Consider the following 16,990-nt stretch of genomic DNA (forward strand, 5'->3'; position numbering starts at 1 on the left):
CATAAAAGTGAAACCTAAAGTGATTATGTGATCTGTAATCTGATGATTTATTGTTATTCGTCCGTTAGTTGTTGTTAGTTGTATTCACTAATGAATCACCTAGTGTTTAAAAGCTTTAGACGAGTCCCTGAATGCAGAATAAATCAAATCAAGTGTGAAGATCCACCAGTAAAACTATGATTGTCATTGGCAGTACAATTTTATTTTAAAATCTAATGTTTTGAATTGGCAAATGAATAGACCTGGCCTTTGGTGAACAACTACAGTGGGCAATTTTTCATGTTGACCAAACTATTTTCTTCAAACGAGTGTGTGCGTTTATTATGACTGATGGATATGCTAATGTTTGTTGGTTTATTTGCAGCTGTTAAAAACATTAGTTGTTTTTAAAGTGACACAATGGCATAATGACACTGTTATAGATTCTTTATTACTAGTGTTGTGTTAACCAATAAAAACGTGTGATTTATAACCAGCACTTGACTGCTAGTAAGAAGCATTTTCAGATTTCCTTGCAATCTAATCGTACTCAGGTTTCTTTAACCAGCACTAATAGGATAGATTCCTGCTACAGGATCCGTGTCGTGCTTAATCTCAGAGCCGGAGCCATGTGACACCTGTAGCTCAGGTAACCACAGACATAGAAACAAGCTGGTCTCTGTTGGAAGATCCACTCAGTGATTGTGCCACCTGCTGAGAGGGCATGGCGTCTCTCAACACAGGTAAATACTTCCTTCTAGTGTTCTCATATGGGGAATTCTGACGAAGATAATTACAGTTTAATTAGTGTTGGATTGCTTTTCAATACAGGGGATTTCAGCTCAACCCCGTCACCCAGGTAAGCAAGATGCAGAGGCTTAGTCCTCTCAGTACAGAGGATTGGGTCAAATACAAAAATAATCATAATAACTGATGACTGTAGAATAGGTTGTTTTAAATATATTGTGTTGGAACACATGCAGACACGTGGCCACGCCTTAGCTGATGTGTGGATATTGCATGTGCAGCAGAAGTGGTTTTATTATTTAAGTAATATTCACTGTATCATACAGAATACTGCAGCTTGCTCGACATCGAGAATCTAAAGCAGTCTGGCTTACAACACCGAGGTACGTCTTCTACATTCTGGAACGTTGGAGGGTTTGAGTCTCTGGTGGGCCTTAGCCTTTATCCATCCGATAAAAATTATTATTGTTATCCCTGCCCACAAAAATGCCAATAAATCACCGAAAGGCCGTTTATAAATCACTACAGGGTGTAATTTGTGTTATTGATGGATAGGGGTCATCAGCAATGGCCTGTGGATGATCTCCCCCCACACAGGCCAGTCGTAAGATAGTAAAGACTATCACATGCCTTCTCTTGTACATGCAGCCGGAGTTAAAGAACATTCTATTTGTGTTTCATCTCCTAGTTCACTCAAACTTAATGTACCGAAACCTATCTTTCCATGTTTGTCCAACTCTATACTCTACAGAAAGCTGACATGGGGAAATCAGGAGCCAATTTGGCCGCTGTCCTGGGCGGCATTGAAGGCCGTTCCAACACAGAGGATCCAGGTTCTGTCCCGGCCCAAAAGAGATTTCTCGGCCCTCCGTCGAGACCTGCTTCGGTAGGCTTATATCACTGCAGCCTTAAATCTCAGCTATCATTTATCATCATCAGCTTTTTATGTAGTGTGTGCTGAATAAAACTTTGATTCCAGGTTTAAATCAAATCTAACTATCTGATTTAGACTGCAACCACTGTGTTACAAAAAAACTGATATTATCAGCACAGTACAGCACTGTTTTATGTTTTTATTTCACACACAAATGATCTTTAATTCTTTATGAATAAGGAACGACAGAAGGGGTGAAGAAGCGACGAAGAGCGCTCGTCTTGTTTCTAGTGCAGCACAGTATGAACACATGAATCGCCTGGCCACGCCAAGATCACGACCCTGGAGCTCCAGAGAAGTGAGGTAAGAGATCATTCAGGTTCAGTGAGCATGGAGGAGTCCAGTGCTGCTTGACTATGCAGATTGATTCAGTGCTAATAGAGGGATGTAAACACCTACAGATCCCCACACAAATCTATTTGTTGAACTTTTAGTTGATCTTTGCTTTACTAATTACAACACTGATTATGTAAATAAGGCCGTGTGTGTGTGTGTGTGTGTGTGTGTGTGTGTGTGTGTGTGTGTGTGTGTGTGTGTGTGTGTGTGTGTGTGTGTGTGTGTGTGTGTGTGTGTGTGTGTGTGTGTGTGTGTGTGTGTGTGTGTGTGTGTGTGTGTGTGTGTGTGTGTGTGTGTGTGTGTGTGTGTGTGTGTGTGTGTGTGTGGACCCCCTCACACAGAGTTCTGTGAGTATAACTGTCCTGTATGGCACATCAGCCCAGCGGTGAGGAGCGCTGTTGCATCTCCACGTCTCCTCCAGCTTGCTCAGCCCAAACTCTCTCACCCTGACTACACGAGCAGCCGTCAGGTTACACACACACACACACACTCACAAATACACTGCACAGTCTTCCAAAACCCCTACACACAGGAGGTTTGAGTGTTTTATATCTGTCTCTTGATGGAAATCAAATGCTCCCATAATTATTGTTGCTTGAAGCATTGTTGGCCTCGTCAGTAAGTACACCAGTAATGGAAATACTTTAAAACAGGAATGAAAACCCGTGCCTGTGTTTGTGTGTCCAGACAGCAGAAATATTCATCCCCTGTAGAGCTAAATCAGCTCAGAGTGCGAGACTGGAGCAACTGTGTGTGCCCAAAATAAGAGAAAACAAACTAGTTTACCCGTACGGCAGTCCTGAGAGCTCCATCCGGCCTGTAAGTGTGTGTGTGTGTGTGTGTGTGTGTGTGTGTGTGTGTGTGTGTGTGTGTGTGCTTACCTGTGATTTGTGTTAGTCGTAGGATGGAAATAAATGTAAATGTAATTCTTTCACTCTTACATAGCACAGCTCATCTGACCTCTTTTAGTCAAACAGAAGTCACCATATAATACATACTTGGTTATATATGATGTACAATTACTGCCAGTTCTTTAAAATTTACACTTATCCACATCTTTTAACACAATTTAACACAAGGGCAAGCTGTAGCCTAGTGGTTAAGGTACTGGGCTAGTTATCAGAAGGTCACTGGTTCAAGCCCCACCACTGAAAGGTTGCCAAATGTAAATGTAAACACTATTCTGACACGGTACTGAAAATTATAGTTTGGTTTGTTACTTCCTCTAGGTGGCGCTAGTGTATCAGAATCAGTCCAGCACGTATTTTTATATATTAAGACCTGACGTCCTGTTGACATTGATCTCAGTGACTTGATTAATATTTTAACCACTGATCAATGAGACTCATCTCTAGTGTTTCTGATGGACTGTTCTGACTTTCAGGTGTCCAAAGGAGCGAGGAAAGCTGTGGCAAGTGCTCGCCTGAGAGAGCTCTCCATCCCAAGGCCCTTGGCCCGGGGTTATACTCCTCCCCGAGAGCTGAGCTGAGAGACACACGGAGCTCATAGTCACACACACAGCATTACTGGAGTGGTTAGAATGATGAAGGTAGGGAGAACAGGGGAACCAAGACACATAAAGGATTCCATTTCTATCTGTTTTGCTGTTCGGTGTCTCAGACTGTAACAAGAAGCGTTCTGTCCTAAATCGGAAGTGTTGTGTTGTTTTAAGCAGAATGCCAGCACCGCACACTCCAGTCATCTAACTCTGAGAACAAGAGAGCGTTTATTCAGCTACCGGTGTATGTTTTTCACATTATACACCTTCAGAGTAAAGAAATACAACTTTTTCTATTTCTGATCAGCTATATATGCAATAGTGTCGTTTATTCCCGTGTGTGATGCGTTCTTGTTCCACCTGTGTCCGCATTCATTTCTCTGTGTATTCAAAAGTATGCAAAAGGTGGATTGGTTGCTCTAAATTGCCCTCATTGTGAGTGAGTAAGTAAATGAGTAGGTCTGAGCAGAGTCCTAAGATCGGTACTCGGTCCCGGCTGTGCAGTTACGACCTCTGCTGGCTGATCAGTGGCGCTGCACAGAGACAGGGGATAATGGAGATCAGTGCGCGATACGAGTCTCCATATGAACCCACCATGTGCAGGGAAAAAAAAGTGATCGACTACTGCACGTGTCGAAGAGGACGTGTGTTAGTTCCAACCCTCCCCGGTCAGGAGTAATTGGATATGACTAACTGAATGAAATGCATTAAAAAGACCTTCATAACCTCTTTATTAACAATTTACAGTAGAAACTTACCTGCATTTACTAATCTATCCATTTATCCAATTAAAAAATGACTCTATTTATACTTTGGTTCTAACAAGGTTCCAGCAGATTCTTGGACCAGTGTCTGAGCTCACCAGACAGAGATCGTATGTAGAGATGGATAAATGCACTAGGTTCTTCCTTTTTCATTATACCTACATAGATCATGTTTGTCACCTTTGATTTTGGGACCAGATAGGTGCTTGTACTCCTGTTAATCCACCCAAAATAAGTTCTGTTTACAGGGTGTGTAAAGAATCTGGTGGTGGCACGTAGCTTCATAGCTCACCGCTGATATCACGATCAGCAGATGGTGACACACGTCCTGAGGGACAGAACGCACCATCTAATAACACATCATTACCACAAGAACAAGATTAATGGCTGATAATGTTTATATAGTCAGGTGCAGCCATGTGAATGATAATTTTTGCATTAGATTAGGATGCAACATGCAGTTGCTGTAAATTAAAACTAAAACTCCATTTGGAACACAACCTCTTGTCATTAATTACTGTGTTATCTGTATGACCGTTCATCATAAGCGCACGTTTGATCGTGGCTGCAGCACTTCTGCGTACTGAAACACACACTGTTCATGGACTGAACCTGGCAGCCGTCTACTGCTCAGATTTTAGAGGAGACGGGGCTGTTTCTGGAACTGAAGGAACGTTTGGAGTCCAGCTGGCTCTCAGACATGCCAAACTCTCCGTCTTTTATTTTTCCGTTCCTTGCTGATAAATTCCACATGGATTGTTTGAGTTGTGGCAACACCTACGTTCTTGTCATATCATCTGTTGTTTTTGCCTTGTGTTCAGTACTAATGCCAGACCCTGCTCATCAGTCATGTAACCATTAAGAGTTTTAAGATATTTGATAGCCTATTTAGTTAATCATATTTTGTAGAAGGTCCTGGGTTTGATTCCCTGGTGGATTGGTCTGGGTCTTTTCTGTATAGAGTTTGCATGTTCTTCTTGTGTCTGTGTGTGTTTCCTCCCACGGATGTGTAAATGAGGTGGACTTGAGAGATACAAAATTGGCCGTGACGGTGTTTGAGCTTGTACTGATGAATCATGGGTAACCTGTAACTACCTGTCCTGTCACGAATGGAACCAAAGTGGAGAACAGGACGTTAAAACCCTAATAAACAAACAACAATCCCATTTTGTAGTGGACTGCTGGCTATCCAAGTTCTAATTTAGATTTTGGATGCTGAACTGTTCATGTCTTGTTGAAAGTCAGTGATGTGTGAATGTTTTAATAGGTGTTATTAGCTTATCAGGTAATGTTTAACCATTTATTAATAAGAAATCATTGTGCATTTGGACACATTTTTTAAAAATTGTGAATCTTACCCTGTACTACAAGTTTGTGTGTTCAGATTTCTCAAAAGCAAGAAAACTAGTTGCCTTTTTATATATTTGGAGATAACCTTATTAAAAACACACAGTGTCATTGTGTGATGGATTGTTGAGCAGCTCTAAGCACAAGCATTTATATATAAAAAAAAAAAAACAGCATTCACTCCATCATACACAAATATACCATTATTATTTAATAATGTAAACATGATAGTTATTTGCAATATACATATACTTCACATTAGACCTATAAACAAAGAATATAGAATAAATCCTAAAATTCAACAATCGTTGAGCCGTATGAGCATGGATCCATGCAGAACGTAACTACAGACAGAGCACAGATACTGGACAGAGATACGAAGCGTATGAGCTGTGTACAGAGAGATTCTTGCATTTCTTCAGTCCTTCACTGATCCCAGTTGTGCAGGCAGTCCCTCGGCTTTCCTCCACTGAGCGTTACGCATCGAGAACCACTTCTACGTCAGAAACAGACAAATAAACAGCAAATATGGAGTTAGATATAAGTGCACTGATGCCAGTCAGAGTTATTAATCATTAACAATTAGAACAACATGAACCGTAACAAATATGCAGACAGCAGAAGTTCCAAATAACAATCAGACTGGGTTTCATTGACATAGATTATCATGATACGTGAGTCTGTACCTAGAATTGATTGTGGATTTGTTTGAGGAAGAACGTAATCATCTCTGATACAACCAAGGACCAATCAAACCAACACTATATAATGTCACATCTACTGTGAATACAGTCATTAGAGGTTTACAGTGTTAGTTATTAAGAATGGGAGTCCAGACAATGTCCAGTCCTGACCTAAATTGTATGCGTGTGTTCTTTCAGGTGTATGGCATTATTGCTTCGGTCATATTGGTTTATCAATTGTGTTTAGCATGTTCTCTATATATATTTACCATATAAATAGAATTAAAATTAAAGTATTGAACTACTACTTATTATTATTATTGTTATTAATTGCCATCATGTTGACCATGCGACCATTTCTAGACTATCCGGTCTACTGTTTGGGGTATTCAGGCTTCTTAATGACTCGTTCATTGTTTCTCTAATTGTATTCATCTATCTTGTTGCTGGCCATCCTCTTTCTCTTTTACCTTCAACTCTTCCAAGCACAACTGTTTTTTTTTCCATTGTACTGGTTCTGGTACAGGTTAGGTTTCATTTGTTACTCTAAGGTCTTTCAACAGTCTTTACAACCACCAACATTTCAGTAAATAAGTTTTTGTTGTTGTAGTGCATTTAATTTCATATTTTTCCCGTGAGTATAGATTAGAACACTGTGTTTGGTTCACTGGAACACCGGCTGCGTTCGTGTTGCATTTGCATTGGCAGATTCATCATTCTGCTGTACTGGTTGTATATAAAACTGACAGTTATAATAATAATTATTAAAGGTAACATGATTTTACACTGTACATTATCTGTGATTTGGTTGCCTAAGACGACATCTCAACTCCAACACCCCTTAAAACAAGCAGCAGCTATAAAGCAGTAAAATACACACAAACACACATGAGAAAAAGTTGAGAATAAAAGCTTGTGTGAGGTGACGCTCCATGTGATGGAGGGAGTGGGAAAGCAGCTCTGCTATTTGTCAGTAGGAGGGGAGTGACCACAGCAAGATTTAAATGGCACCAGAATGGGTGTTCGCTTAGCTCCCAGTGTGTGTGTGTGTGTGTGTGTGTGTGTGTGTGTGTGTGTGTGTGTGTGTGTGTGTGTGTGTGTGTGTGTGTGTGTGTGTGTGTGTGTGTGTGTGTGTGTGTGTGTGTGTGTGTGTGTGTGTGTGTGTGTGTGTGTGTGTGTGTGTGTGTGTGGTGCAGACATTGTTTTTGGACACTGATCTAAAGGCCAGTTTTGCATTTTCAGTGAAGACGAGAAAGGAAAGCTCACCCAAGAGTGTAAAACTGGGTGTTATATATACACTCGTTTAGTTTTGTTGTTGATTGTCAGACAGAAATCAGCATTTCTTTCCAATCCTGAATCAAATCACTTAGAATCCTATTTTCATCCAAATCAGTTTCTTCATGACGTTAAATATATTATATATGGAATGGATTTTTTGCATTGGTGATGGTAAGAATGTCGTGTTGATGTCCTGGCGCCTGCTCTTGAGATTACAGTGGTTAATGATGGACTGATTTTAATCAGTGATGTCACAATGACTAAGAGTCTAAAGAGAACTGATATGACATCAGCTTACCATCAAAGCTACAACAATTTATCCCAACAATTTAGTCATGTTAGTGATGTCACAATGTCCTTCAATTAACTGTAATTACATTGGTTTCATGGTTGCTCGTGGGTAGCACTGTCACTTCACAGCAAGAAGGTCCTGGGTTCGATCCCCAGGTGGGGCGGTCTAGGTCCTGCCTGTGTGGAGTTTGCATGTTCTCCCTGTGTGTGTGTGTGTGTGGGTTTCCTCTGGGTGCTCCGGTTTCCTCCCGCAGTCCAAAGACGTGCAAGTGAGGTGAACTGGAGACACTAAACTGTCCATGACTGTGTTAGACGTTAGATTTGTGAACTGATGAATCTTGTGTAGCGAGTAACTACCGTTTCTCTAATGAATGGAACCAAAGTGTGTAAAACATGACGTTAAAATCCTAATAAATAAATATATCACATTGGTTTTGGCTGTGATGTCACAATGTCCTTCAATTAACTTCTAGTTCAGATTCGACTCAGGAACTTGTTTGTTTTGACTATGATGTCACAGACACAAAGTTTTGTTTATGATGTCACAATGACGGCTGTGTTTAGATAGTTACTATGGCTAACAAGTAATTCATAGCTCTGTTCATTTTATTATGGTTGTTTATGTTTTAATAATGATGTCATAACGAGTCAATGGCAAAGCCCAAAGCTCAACCTCACCCTACACACACACACACACACACACACACACACACACACCCCAAACCTGCTTTGACTATTGAGGATGACAGACAGGCTGAACCAGTTGGACAGAAAGAAAGAATAAGAGCGAGCGAGGGGTAAAGCGAATGTTTGTATTTGTCCCGAGGCTTTTATTTTCAGACATTCACGTAGAGTGTTCAGTGCAGGGAGGAGGTTTTATTCTGATTTGCTTTGACGGAGTCGCATTTGCCTTGGAAATCTCCGGAACAGGATACACACTCGTACTAGAGTGAAAGTTCAGAGCTTCGAATGACATGTACAGTCAGGTCCAAGGATCACACAGCATTAGCAGGAATGTTTACATCCATCAAACATAAAACTACTACTTTTACCTCAGTGGAGTTATTTTATTACAAGATATAAACCCTGAATAACCTGAACATCAAAATGTATAAATCTTTTAATCTTGTCCATGATTTGTTTAATAATAATAATAATGTTTGATAAACCAGTACATGTACAAACTAAACCAGGGACGGCAACTTTCAATAAAATTGTGCACATTTTGCATATTTTGAAAAAAAACTAAAAATTATAGTTTAAGAAATGTTAATTTAGACTAAACATTTTAAGATAACAGTGGAATTAAACCAGTGCGTGTCTGCATAACGTCAAACTGTCATCACTGATACATCCAGAACCAGAGCAGTGATGCTCATTTTTTGGAAAGATAATAAACACGGACTCAGGTCTGTTCCTGTAAACGTGAAGCCCAGTTCATGTTTTTTTTAGGGTTTCCCTGCTCCAACACACCTGATACAGCTCATCAATGTATTAATACACTTCATTAACTGAAGGTGAATCCTGAGGAGTAAAACTGGCCAAGTTAAAGGATCCGTGTAGATCCACATGACTACACTACTAACATGACCAATCATTCAATTACTGAAACGTTTTACAAACTAATGAATGTTTATTGACTGAGTTTATCATCTCTTTGACTTCCACACTAACAATGCAGCAGATAAAAACAACTAAGTGTCTCGGTGCCAACTCGGTGATAACGCCCGGTTCAGGTGTGTGTGAGCTGGATAATCACTCGATTGTGCTGCAGGATGTCACGACAAGCGCATTACCTCTCTAAATGCAAAAGCTTTTAGCTTTTATACCTTGATGACATTGTTTTCTTTGTCGCTTGACAATGTGTTAGATCATGTTCACCCACCGGCGCTGGATTTAACATCATCCACGTCCGGGTGACTCACGCACATCATGCACGCCAACGCACTTCATCACCAGTGTCAGCTCACCATCCCAAACATACATCAGCTGTTGTCAGATGATTGTTGTCAACAAGAAGTCGGGGATTAATCTGGGATTAAGTTTGCACAGCACACACCTTACACAGATCTTACACTGTTTAACATCTGGGCTGAAAAACCTAACGACTCTAACGACTGTCGGTTTAGAGAAATGTGTGTGTACACGAGCATTAATACAGGATGTTTGTACTACTGGTGGAATGAGCCTGTGTGATTCTGGGGTTACAAAATCGAATTAGGTGATGTTGGCAGCACAGTGGCACAGCTGCGGGTGGATTAACTTTAGGACTTTAGGACTGACTTTGGGTTTGATCCTCCTCTCTGGTCACTGACTGTGAGGAGTTTGGCATCGTCTCTCTACATCAAGTTGTTCTTTCCCGACACTCGGTTTCCTTTCACCTCCCAAAATGTGAAGAATCAGGGAGACAAAATTGCTTCATCTGTCCTCACATTCAAATATGAATTGATGAATTGATGGAAATACAGTTTATTACATTCCCAAAAGTAAAAGTACTTGTATGATCGTTTATGTTACTAATGGTGTGTGATAATGGCTATTGCATCAGTGTTGGATGTTTTTGGATTTCACACACCTCGGTAAGCAGTACAGCGGAGCGTTTATAGCTTAGAGCTCTCATAGATGCACCTTTGGTATGTGGGTATAAATAAACTTCTATATGGCAATATTTTTCAGAAATAAAATCTAAAATGTGTCATAACCTTTACACACGTCATATATGATGTCATATAAATTTAGTAAATGAACAGTAGGAGTGGATTGAAATGAGTGGAAGTTTGTGACCTATAGTGCAGAGCTTCTCACACTTTGTAAAGCCAAAGGACTCAAAATAATCTTAACCTTGTTACTCACTCATGTTTAGCAGGTCACTCCTCATCTGTGAGAATGTCTTTATTTATAACGCTTTAAATTTGGTGTGAATTATTATTGTTGTTTTTAAGAATTATTATTTATTCTCTCTCTCTCAAGATTCAAGATTCAAAGTAGCTTTATTGGCATGACTGTAGGAAACAATATTGCCAAAGCATTACAGCAATAATAAAATTACAAAAGAAGCAAAAGATGACAATAAAACAATAAAAGGGAATAGAGATTAAAAAAATAAACAATAAAATACTTTGGTAAATGTACAGGCAGATATACAGATGATATGAATATAAATAAATACTCTCTCTCTCTCTCTCTCTGTGTGTGTGTGTGTGTGTGTTTATTTATTTATTACGATTTTAACTTCATATTTTACACACATTGGTTCCATTAATGACAGGACAGGTAGTTGCTGCTTACACAAGATTCATCAGTTCACAAGTTTAATATCAAACACAGTCATGGACAATTTTGTATCTCCAGTTTACCTCACTTGCACGTCTTTGGACTGTGGGAGGAAACCGGAGCTTCTGGAGGAAACCCACACAGACACGGGGAGAACATGCAAACTCCACACAGAAAGGTGTGTGTGTGTGTGTGTGTGATACCCACCTTGGTTTCCTCCTCGCTCAGTCCGCACTCGGCGGCGATGAGCGCGAGCGTCGCACCGTCCGGGTTCCTGCTACCGCGCGTGAAGTTCTCCTCCAGCACGCGCAGCTGCTCCTCATCCAGGCGCGTGCAGCCGGCCGCCGTCCCGCTCCCGTTACAAGCCATAACGATCCTGCAGTTCACACCGAGCCTCAGGAACCGAGTCAGAATAATTACCCTCACCGAGTCCCGGAGCTCCTGCCTGCGTCCTGCTCACACGGTACAAACCGAGACGTGTGAGTGCACGCGCTGCGATCAACAACTACAACTGCACCGCGAGTTCACGCGCTCCCGCCCCCTCGGACTTCCAGTTCAGTCCAACACCAGACACGCAGTTTAAAGGGACAGTCCGAGGAAATGCGTGCATGCACACGTACTAAACAATCTGATAACAGGTGGCATCAGATAGAAATCAGATCGACCCAGGGTGCATATACACGGGGGTACTGAAACCACAGTCTGAGGAGCAAAATGTGCATGGAAAATATGCAAATAAGCACGAATTTACATGCACACAAAACAAACAGAAAATAGATCTGTGCAAAACGTTAAAGCAACCCAGGTTCTCGTTGTCTTCAGTAATGTGATGATATAATAATATATATAGACTAACCTTATTTTTTTGTGCACGTGCAGTGCCCATCAAACAAGCAGGTAAACAAGTTCCATGCAACGTTGTTCATTTGTTAATATATTTATTTATGGGGTGGCACGGTGGCTCGGTGGGTAGCACTGTCGCCTCACAGCAAGAATGACCTGGGTTCAATCCCTAGGCGGAGCGGCCCGGGTCCTTTCTGTGTAAAGTTTGCATGTTCTCCACTGGAACATGGGTTTCCTCCGGGAGCTCTGGTTTCCTCCCACAAAACATAGAGAAAACAAGCAAGTGAGGTGAACTGGAGATACACAATTGTCCATGACTGTGTGTGATATTAAACTTGACCTGATGAATCTTGTGTAAGCAGTAACTACATGTCCTGTCCTGAATGGAACCAAAGTGTGTAAAACATGACGTTACAATCCTAATGAATGAATAAATAATATATATTTATGTATTCATTTATTCATGTATTCGATTTGAAGGTGATGTTTTCCACTTTGGTTCCATTTATGACAGGACAGGTAGTTACAGGTTACCCATGATTGATGATCAGTGTCACGTCTGTAGGAGACAGCCCATGCAGACACGGGAAGAACATGCAAACTCCACACAGAAAGGACCCAGATCCATGCAATGTTGTGTTTACATCGTGAACAGGTTGGCACCAACATCACATAAAATCCAATTATTTGTAAACGACATGAGGTTGGTGGGGCAGGTGTAGCCTAGTGGTTAATTAAGGTACTAAACTAGTAATAAAAAGGTCGCTGGTTGAAGCCACACCATTGCCACCCTTGAGCAAGGCCCTTAACCTTCAATTGCTTATCAAATATACTGTTTTGGATCAAACTGTCTGCTAAATGCCGAAAACGTAAAATGTAAACATGACCAACAAATTGCGTTCTGCCATCCTTTCAAGTCTAATCAGCTTTGATTCAGTTGTAAATATCAGTGCGTGTTGTTTGAATAATCGGATGATAATTATCAGATTATTAGGCTGCTGTTCATGGTCAGAATTTACAGGCTCAGTCTGAGACACTTCATGCAAAAATTATGCAAATAAGAGCAATACAGGAGCACAGGAACCTTGTGATCTGAACAGCACAGAGTTCATTTCAACTGAATCACCGAAATAAAAAGTAGGACGTAACTGTGTGTGTGTGTGTGTTTAGCGTCCCATTACACAATGTTGACTGATGATGTCACACAGCCTTGGACCTTGTCTGCTGTCACCAGTAAAAACCAGCTGCTAAATCTGTCAGCCAAGTCTTCAGACTACAGGTGTGTTTACCTGCACACCAGGTGTGTGAAAGGCCCCAAAACTCACAGTACAGAATGTTTAAAAATACGTTTTGAACTTGATTTAGTTTCATTTAACATCTTTTAACTTAATGTTGCCAGTATAATGTTTTATTGCTCTCAGCTCACATTCGTAATATAGTGCAATAGGGCATTGACACTGGTACTGAGATCTCATGTACGTATGCCATCCTATGGTTCTTGTGGGCACTGGTAACTGGACTAATATTCGAAAGGTTGCTGGTTAAAGCCCCACCACCACCAAGTTTTTCACTGTTGTGCCCCTGAGCAAGACCCTTAACCCACAATTGCTCAAACTGTATTTAGTCATACAGATTTCGGGTCATTATTAAGGACCGACATTGTAATAAAAATAACAGACAGAAATGGAAGTGAAATGGGTCATACTCAGATCCAGATGAAGCTCCGTATTATTGTAAACACAAGATCACCACAGGCGTCGTGTGGAGTGGACTAAATCACACCACTTTAGACATTTGAGTGTTAAAACATTCTCAGGAATCTCAGACCTGGCATCAGTATATGTCCCTTAAGTGGGACACTAGCTACCAGAAAGCTCAAAGCCAGCTGTAAAGTGTGGTGGAGGATGTGTGTGTTGTAATCTGTGGTTGTTTACATTATATGAATTTGCAGAAGAAGGAAAATCTTAATACTGCAGTGAAAACACCATCATAATAAGAACTGTGTGTCTCCAGCTTTGTGCCAACAGTTTGAGGAATGCCCTGTCCTGGTTCAGCACGAACTGAGCTCCATAAAGAAATGTTGGAGGAATTTGGGTTGGTCTGCACAGAGCTCTGACCTCGACGCCATGCTACACTTTGGGATAGATTTGAATGCTGACTGTGATCCAGGCTGTAATGCTTTACCCGGGCAATAAATGAGTGAATCCCTGCAGTTCTGCTCCAATATATAAAACTGATAAATAATATCAACACGTTGTATTTCTTTATATTATAAACTGCATTTTTACTGCTGTATGTTGTAATTGATTAACTTAACATTAGAGTTTTTGGTAAGAAAAACACAAGAACATCCTAAATATTAAAATTTGTAAGTATGAGGACAAACAACATGGACACAGACGCCAGCGTCTCACACCCACGCCTCACACCCCTGATTGTGCTCTCCTAAAATACACTTGCACAACATTCAACTCTACACAGCAAATCAACACACACTCCTGCTGAACTACATTCCATCAGCGTTGCTAATCCAACCATCACAAAGGCGACACCACAAATACTCTTGATTTTTTGGATGGTGCTCTGTAGATGTATCTCTCAATGTAGTCATTTCCAGTTCCTGATTGTGAATACGCTGCTGCTTGCACAACCCAATCTGATCAAGGAGAGACTGAGCATCTAGTCCGAGGTCGCTTTTTATCACCTGCCAGTGCCGGGTTCCTACACAGAGCCGTATCGCGTACGGAAAGGCCATGTGACTAACTCACACAGGCGCCCAGACCGGTCCCAGAGATGCCATCTGACCTTCCCTCCTCAAACAAAGCCACATGTGTTTGTGTGGATGCCCGGCCAGGTTGGCAGCTCTGCTGAGATTCAAATTCTGCAGTGGTGTACTAGCGCATCAGACCACAGCACCACCCAAACGCCCCACCCTGTAAATGATGCTCATTAAATCCTTTTGTTTATTAAATTGGACCTGAACATGCATAACTGGAGTGTTATCAGTAACCCTCCATCCCTCATGTAGAGCTCTAGTATTCATTTACCAGCTTTTCTACAACGGGGTCAGTTTATTTCTGGAGAAAGCCAAAGGATGCCTTCAACCCACACTGTCCTCTTCCAGCTAATCTGCTGAAGGATCTATAATATTAGCTCCAACAAACAGAAAGCTCTTAATGATGTTTTTATATTCCACAAACCCCAGGATGAAGTTCAGCTCCTTTTATGTTTTTCACAGTCACCAGATCATTGAAGCTACATGTGGACTGCAGATTGTGAAGCAGATCTCCACCTCCTTTTAGCCTCAAAGAACTGAAAGAATTTCCTCTAGAAGAAGCTCCAACATCTCACCACAAACAGGTCAGATCCTTCTGAGAGGAATTTAAGCAGGTCAAGGGGTAAAGAACAACCCAGATCCAGTTTATCTCCTTTATAATACATTGTTAGAAATGTTGAAAAAACTGCCAGGTTGACACTGTTGGGCCCCTGGGCACGGCCCTTAACTCTCAATTGCTTGCATTGTATTTACACACAGTTACAAGTCGCTTTAAAATAAATACTGATTCTGATTGAAACGGAAAGAAAGATCCGTGACTGTGTCTGTTAGTGAAATGAGACAGTCAGACCAGCACATGGTGGTTATGTAACACACACACACACACACACACACACTCACACACACACACATCTGGAAGCAAAACCTGCACAGACAAAAGCAAGGAAATGAGTTTCTTACTAGACATCACACACACACACACACACACACACAAACACACACACACACACACACACTAACAAACATCTAAACCAGTAGCAGGTTCCTGCAATAAACCAGAGCCGTCAAGTCTATTCTGATTTCCATACGGACAAAACATGCTGAATTAAAAGTGCCTGAAACTATTTGGAATTAAAGAACCGACTAGCTCACGTATCATCTTCTATTAAATAAAACATCTGTGACTACTGCATTAAATATTGTTTTTATAGGATTAAACTATTTGCTCTCTCACAGTTTCATTCCAGTCCGCATACCTGAACTGGTGCTGTTTTTATGCCAGATACAATCGTTCTGTTTCTGTACGGGCTCGGGACCAGCACTGAGAGCGCACTGACGAGTGCACCTCCCAATGGCTAGACTGTTTGTCCCCCCCCCCCCCAGACAGAGCCAGCAGTGGAACCTTGTTTACAGAACTGTGTGAAAGCATCAGAGCTATCAGCTCACTTCCTGCTGAACAATGCCCATTGTGTGTGGACAGGAAGTGTGCGCACCTTACGGCCCAGCAGGGAGCATAGCGAACTGCTAAAGATAATCTACAGAGGCGTGTGGGTTCTTGTATTTTCTGTTACACACACACACACACACACACACACACACACGTGTATATATTTATATATATTTGACAGTGGTGGATTAGCATTATGTCCAGGGTGTGTTGCTGCATTGCAGTGATTTAGGGGAAGCTGGACCCATCACAACCCTGACCAGGATACAACATAAAAATAAAATTAAATATTTAATTGGTAGGGAAGCTTTGACCAGACTTCTTGTTTTAAGGTTAGTATTAGTGCTAAGTTTAGAAATGTCCTAGACTTAGTTTCAGGAACACACTTATTTAGATTTAGGTTCTTTTGAAGTTTGTCATCATGCTGAGGTGTGTTTCACTTCTCTCATTATGACACGTTTGTTTGTGTGTGTGTGTGTGTGTAGAATTGAGAACTGACCTGATATTTTGGGAGGGGAAAATATCTGTGCGAAAGGAAACGTCTGACCTCATCCTGATGAAAATATGAAAGCGATGCCAGTGAAACAGGGCGCGTATGAGGGTGGACGGGGGAGAAACCGCCGTGCTGGGTATTAAAATCCCGCCAAGTTCTGACACACTTGGCTGTTTGCTAAATGCCCCGATGCTTAACTACGGCAATAAGAAAACACACAAGGATACGAGGGTGTTTCCCAAAATCAACCCCCATTAAAATGTGTGCAGGAAAAACACGATCACAATCAGCGTGTTGACCG

General features: G+C 41.2%; 2 protein-coding genes across 9 annotated transcripts; one reads left to right on the plus strand and one right to left on the minus strand.

The window, feature by feature from the left end:
• Positions 1 to 522: 522 nt before the first annotated feature.
• Positions 523 to 14,247, plus strand: LOC134300424 (uncharacterized). 8 transcript variants are annotated; one of them, XR_010007348.1, is made up of 11 exons: positions 523 to 722; positions 811 to 838; positions 1,053 to 1,109; positions 1,478 to 1,612; positions 1,841 to 1,963; positions 2,338 to 2,465; positions 2,684 to 2,815; positions 3,381 to 3,545; positions 12,488 to 12,628; positions 13,144 to 13,252; positions 13,987 to 14,247. XR_010007348.1 is itself a non-coding variant. In XM_062985119.1 (9 exons), exons 1-6 carry the CDS (start codon positions 704 to 706, stop codon positions 3,421 to 3,423), a joined length of 405 nt encoding a protein of 134 aa, XP_062841189.1. In that variant the 5' UTR covers positions 523 to 703; the 3' UTR covers positions 3,424 to 3,545; positions 12,488 to 12,628; positions 13,144 to 13,252; positions 13,987 to 14,247. The 8 variants fall into 8 exon arrangements, 6 of the variants coding, with proteins under 6 accessions (XP_062841189.1, XP_062841186.1, XP_062841184.1 ...); XR_010007349.1 differs by having other exon boundaries at positions 2,688 to 2,815; XM_062985119.1 differs by lacking the exons at positions 2,338 to 2,465; positions 2,684 to 2,815.
• Positions 5,794 to 11,633, minus strand: hopx (HOP homeobox). The gene is made up of 2 exons (XM_062984745.1): positions 11,338 to 11,633; positions 5,794 to 6,101 (listed from the first exon to the last, which is right to left on the minus strand). The coding sequence occupies exons 1-2, from the start codon at positions 11,497 to 11,499 to the stop codon at positions 6,024 to 6,026; spliced, it is 240 nt and encodes a 79-aa protein (XP_062840815.1). The 5' UTR covers positions 11,500 to 11,633; the 3' UTR covers positions 5,794 to 6,023.
• Positions 14,248 to 16,990: the final 2,743 nt, after the last annotated feature.

Source organism: Trichomycterus rosablanca, chromosome 22 (genome assembly GCF_030014385.1).
Source record: "Trichomycterus rosablanca isolate fTriRos1 chromosome 22, fTriRos1.hap1, whole genome shotgun sequence".
NCBI lineage: Eukaryota > Metazoa > Chordata > Actinopteri > Siluriformes > Trichomycteridae > Trichomycterus > Trichomycterus rosablanca.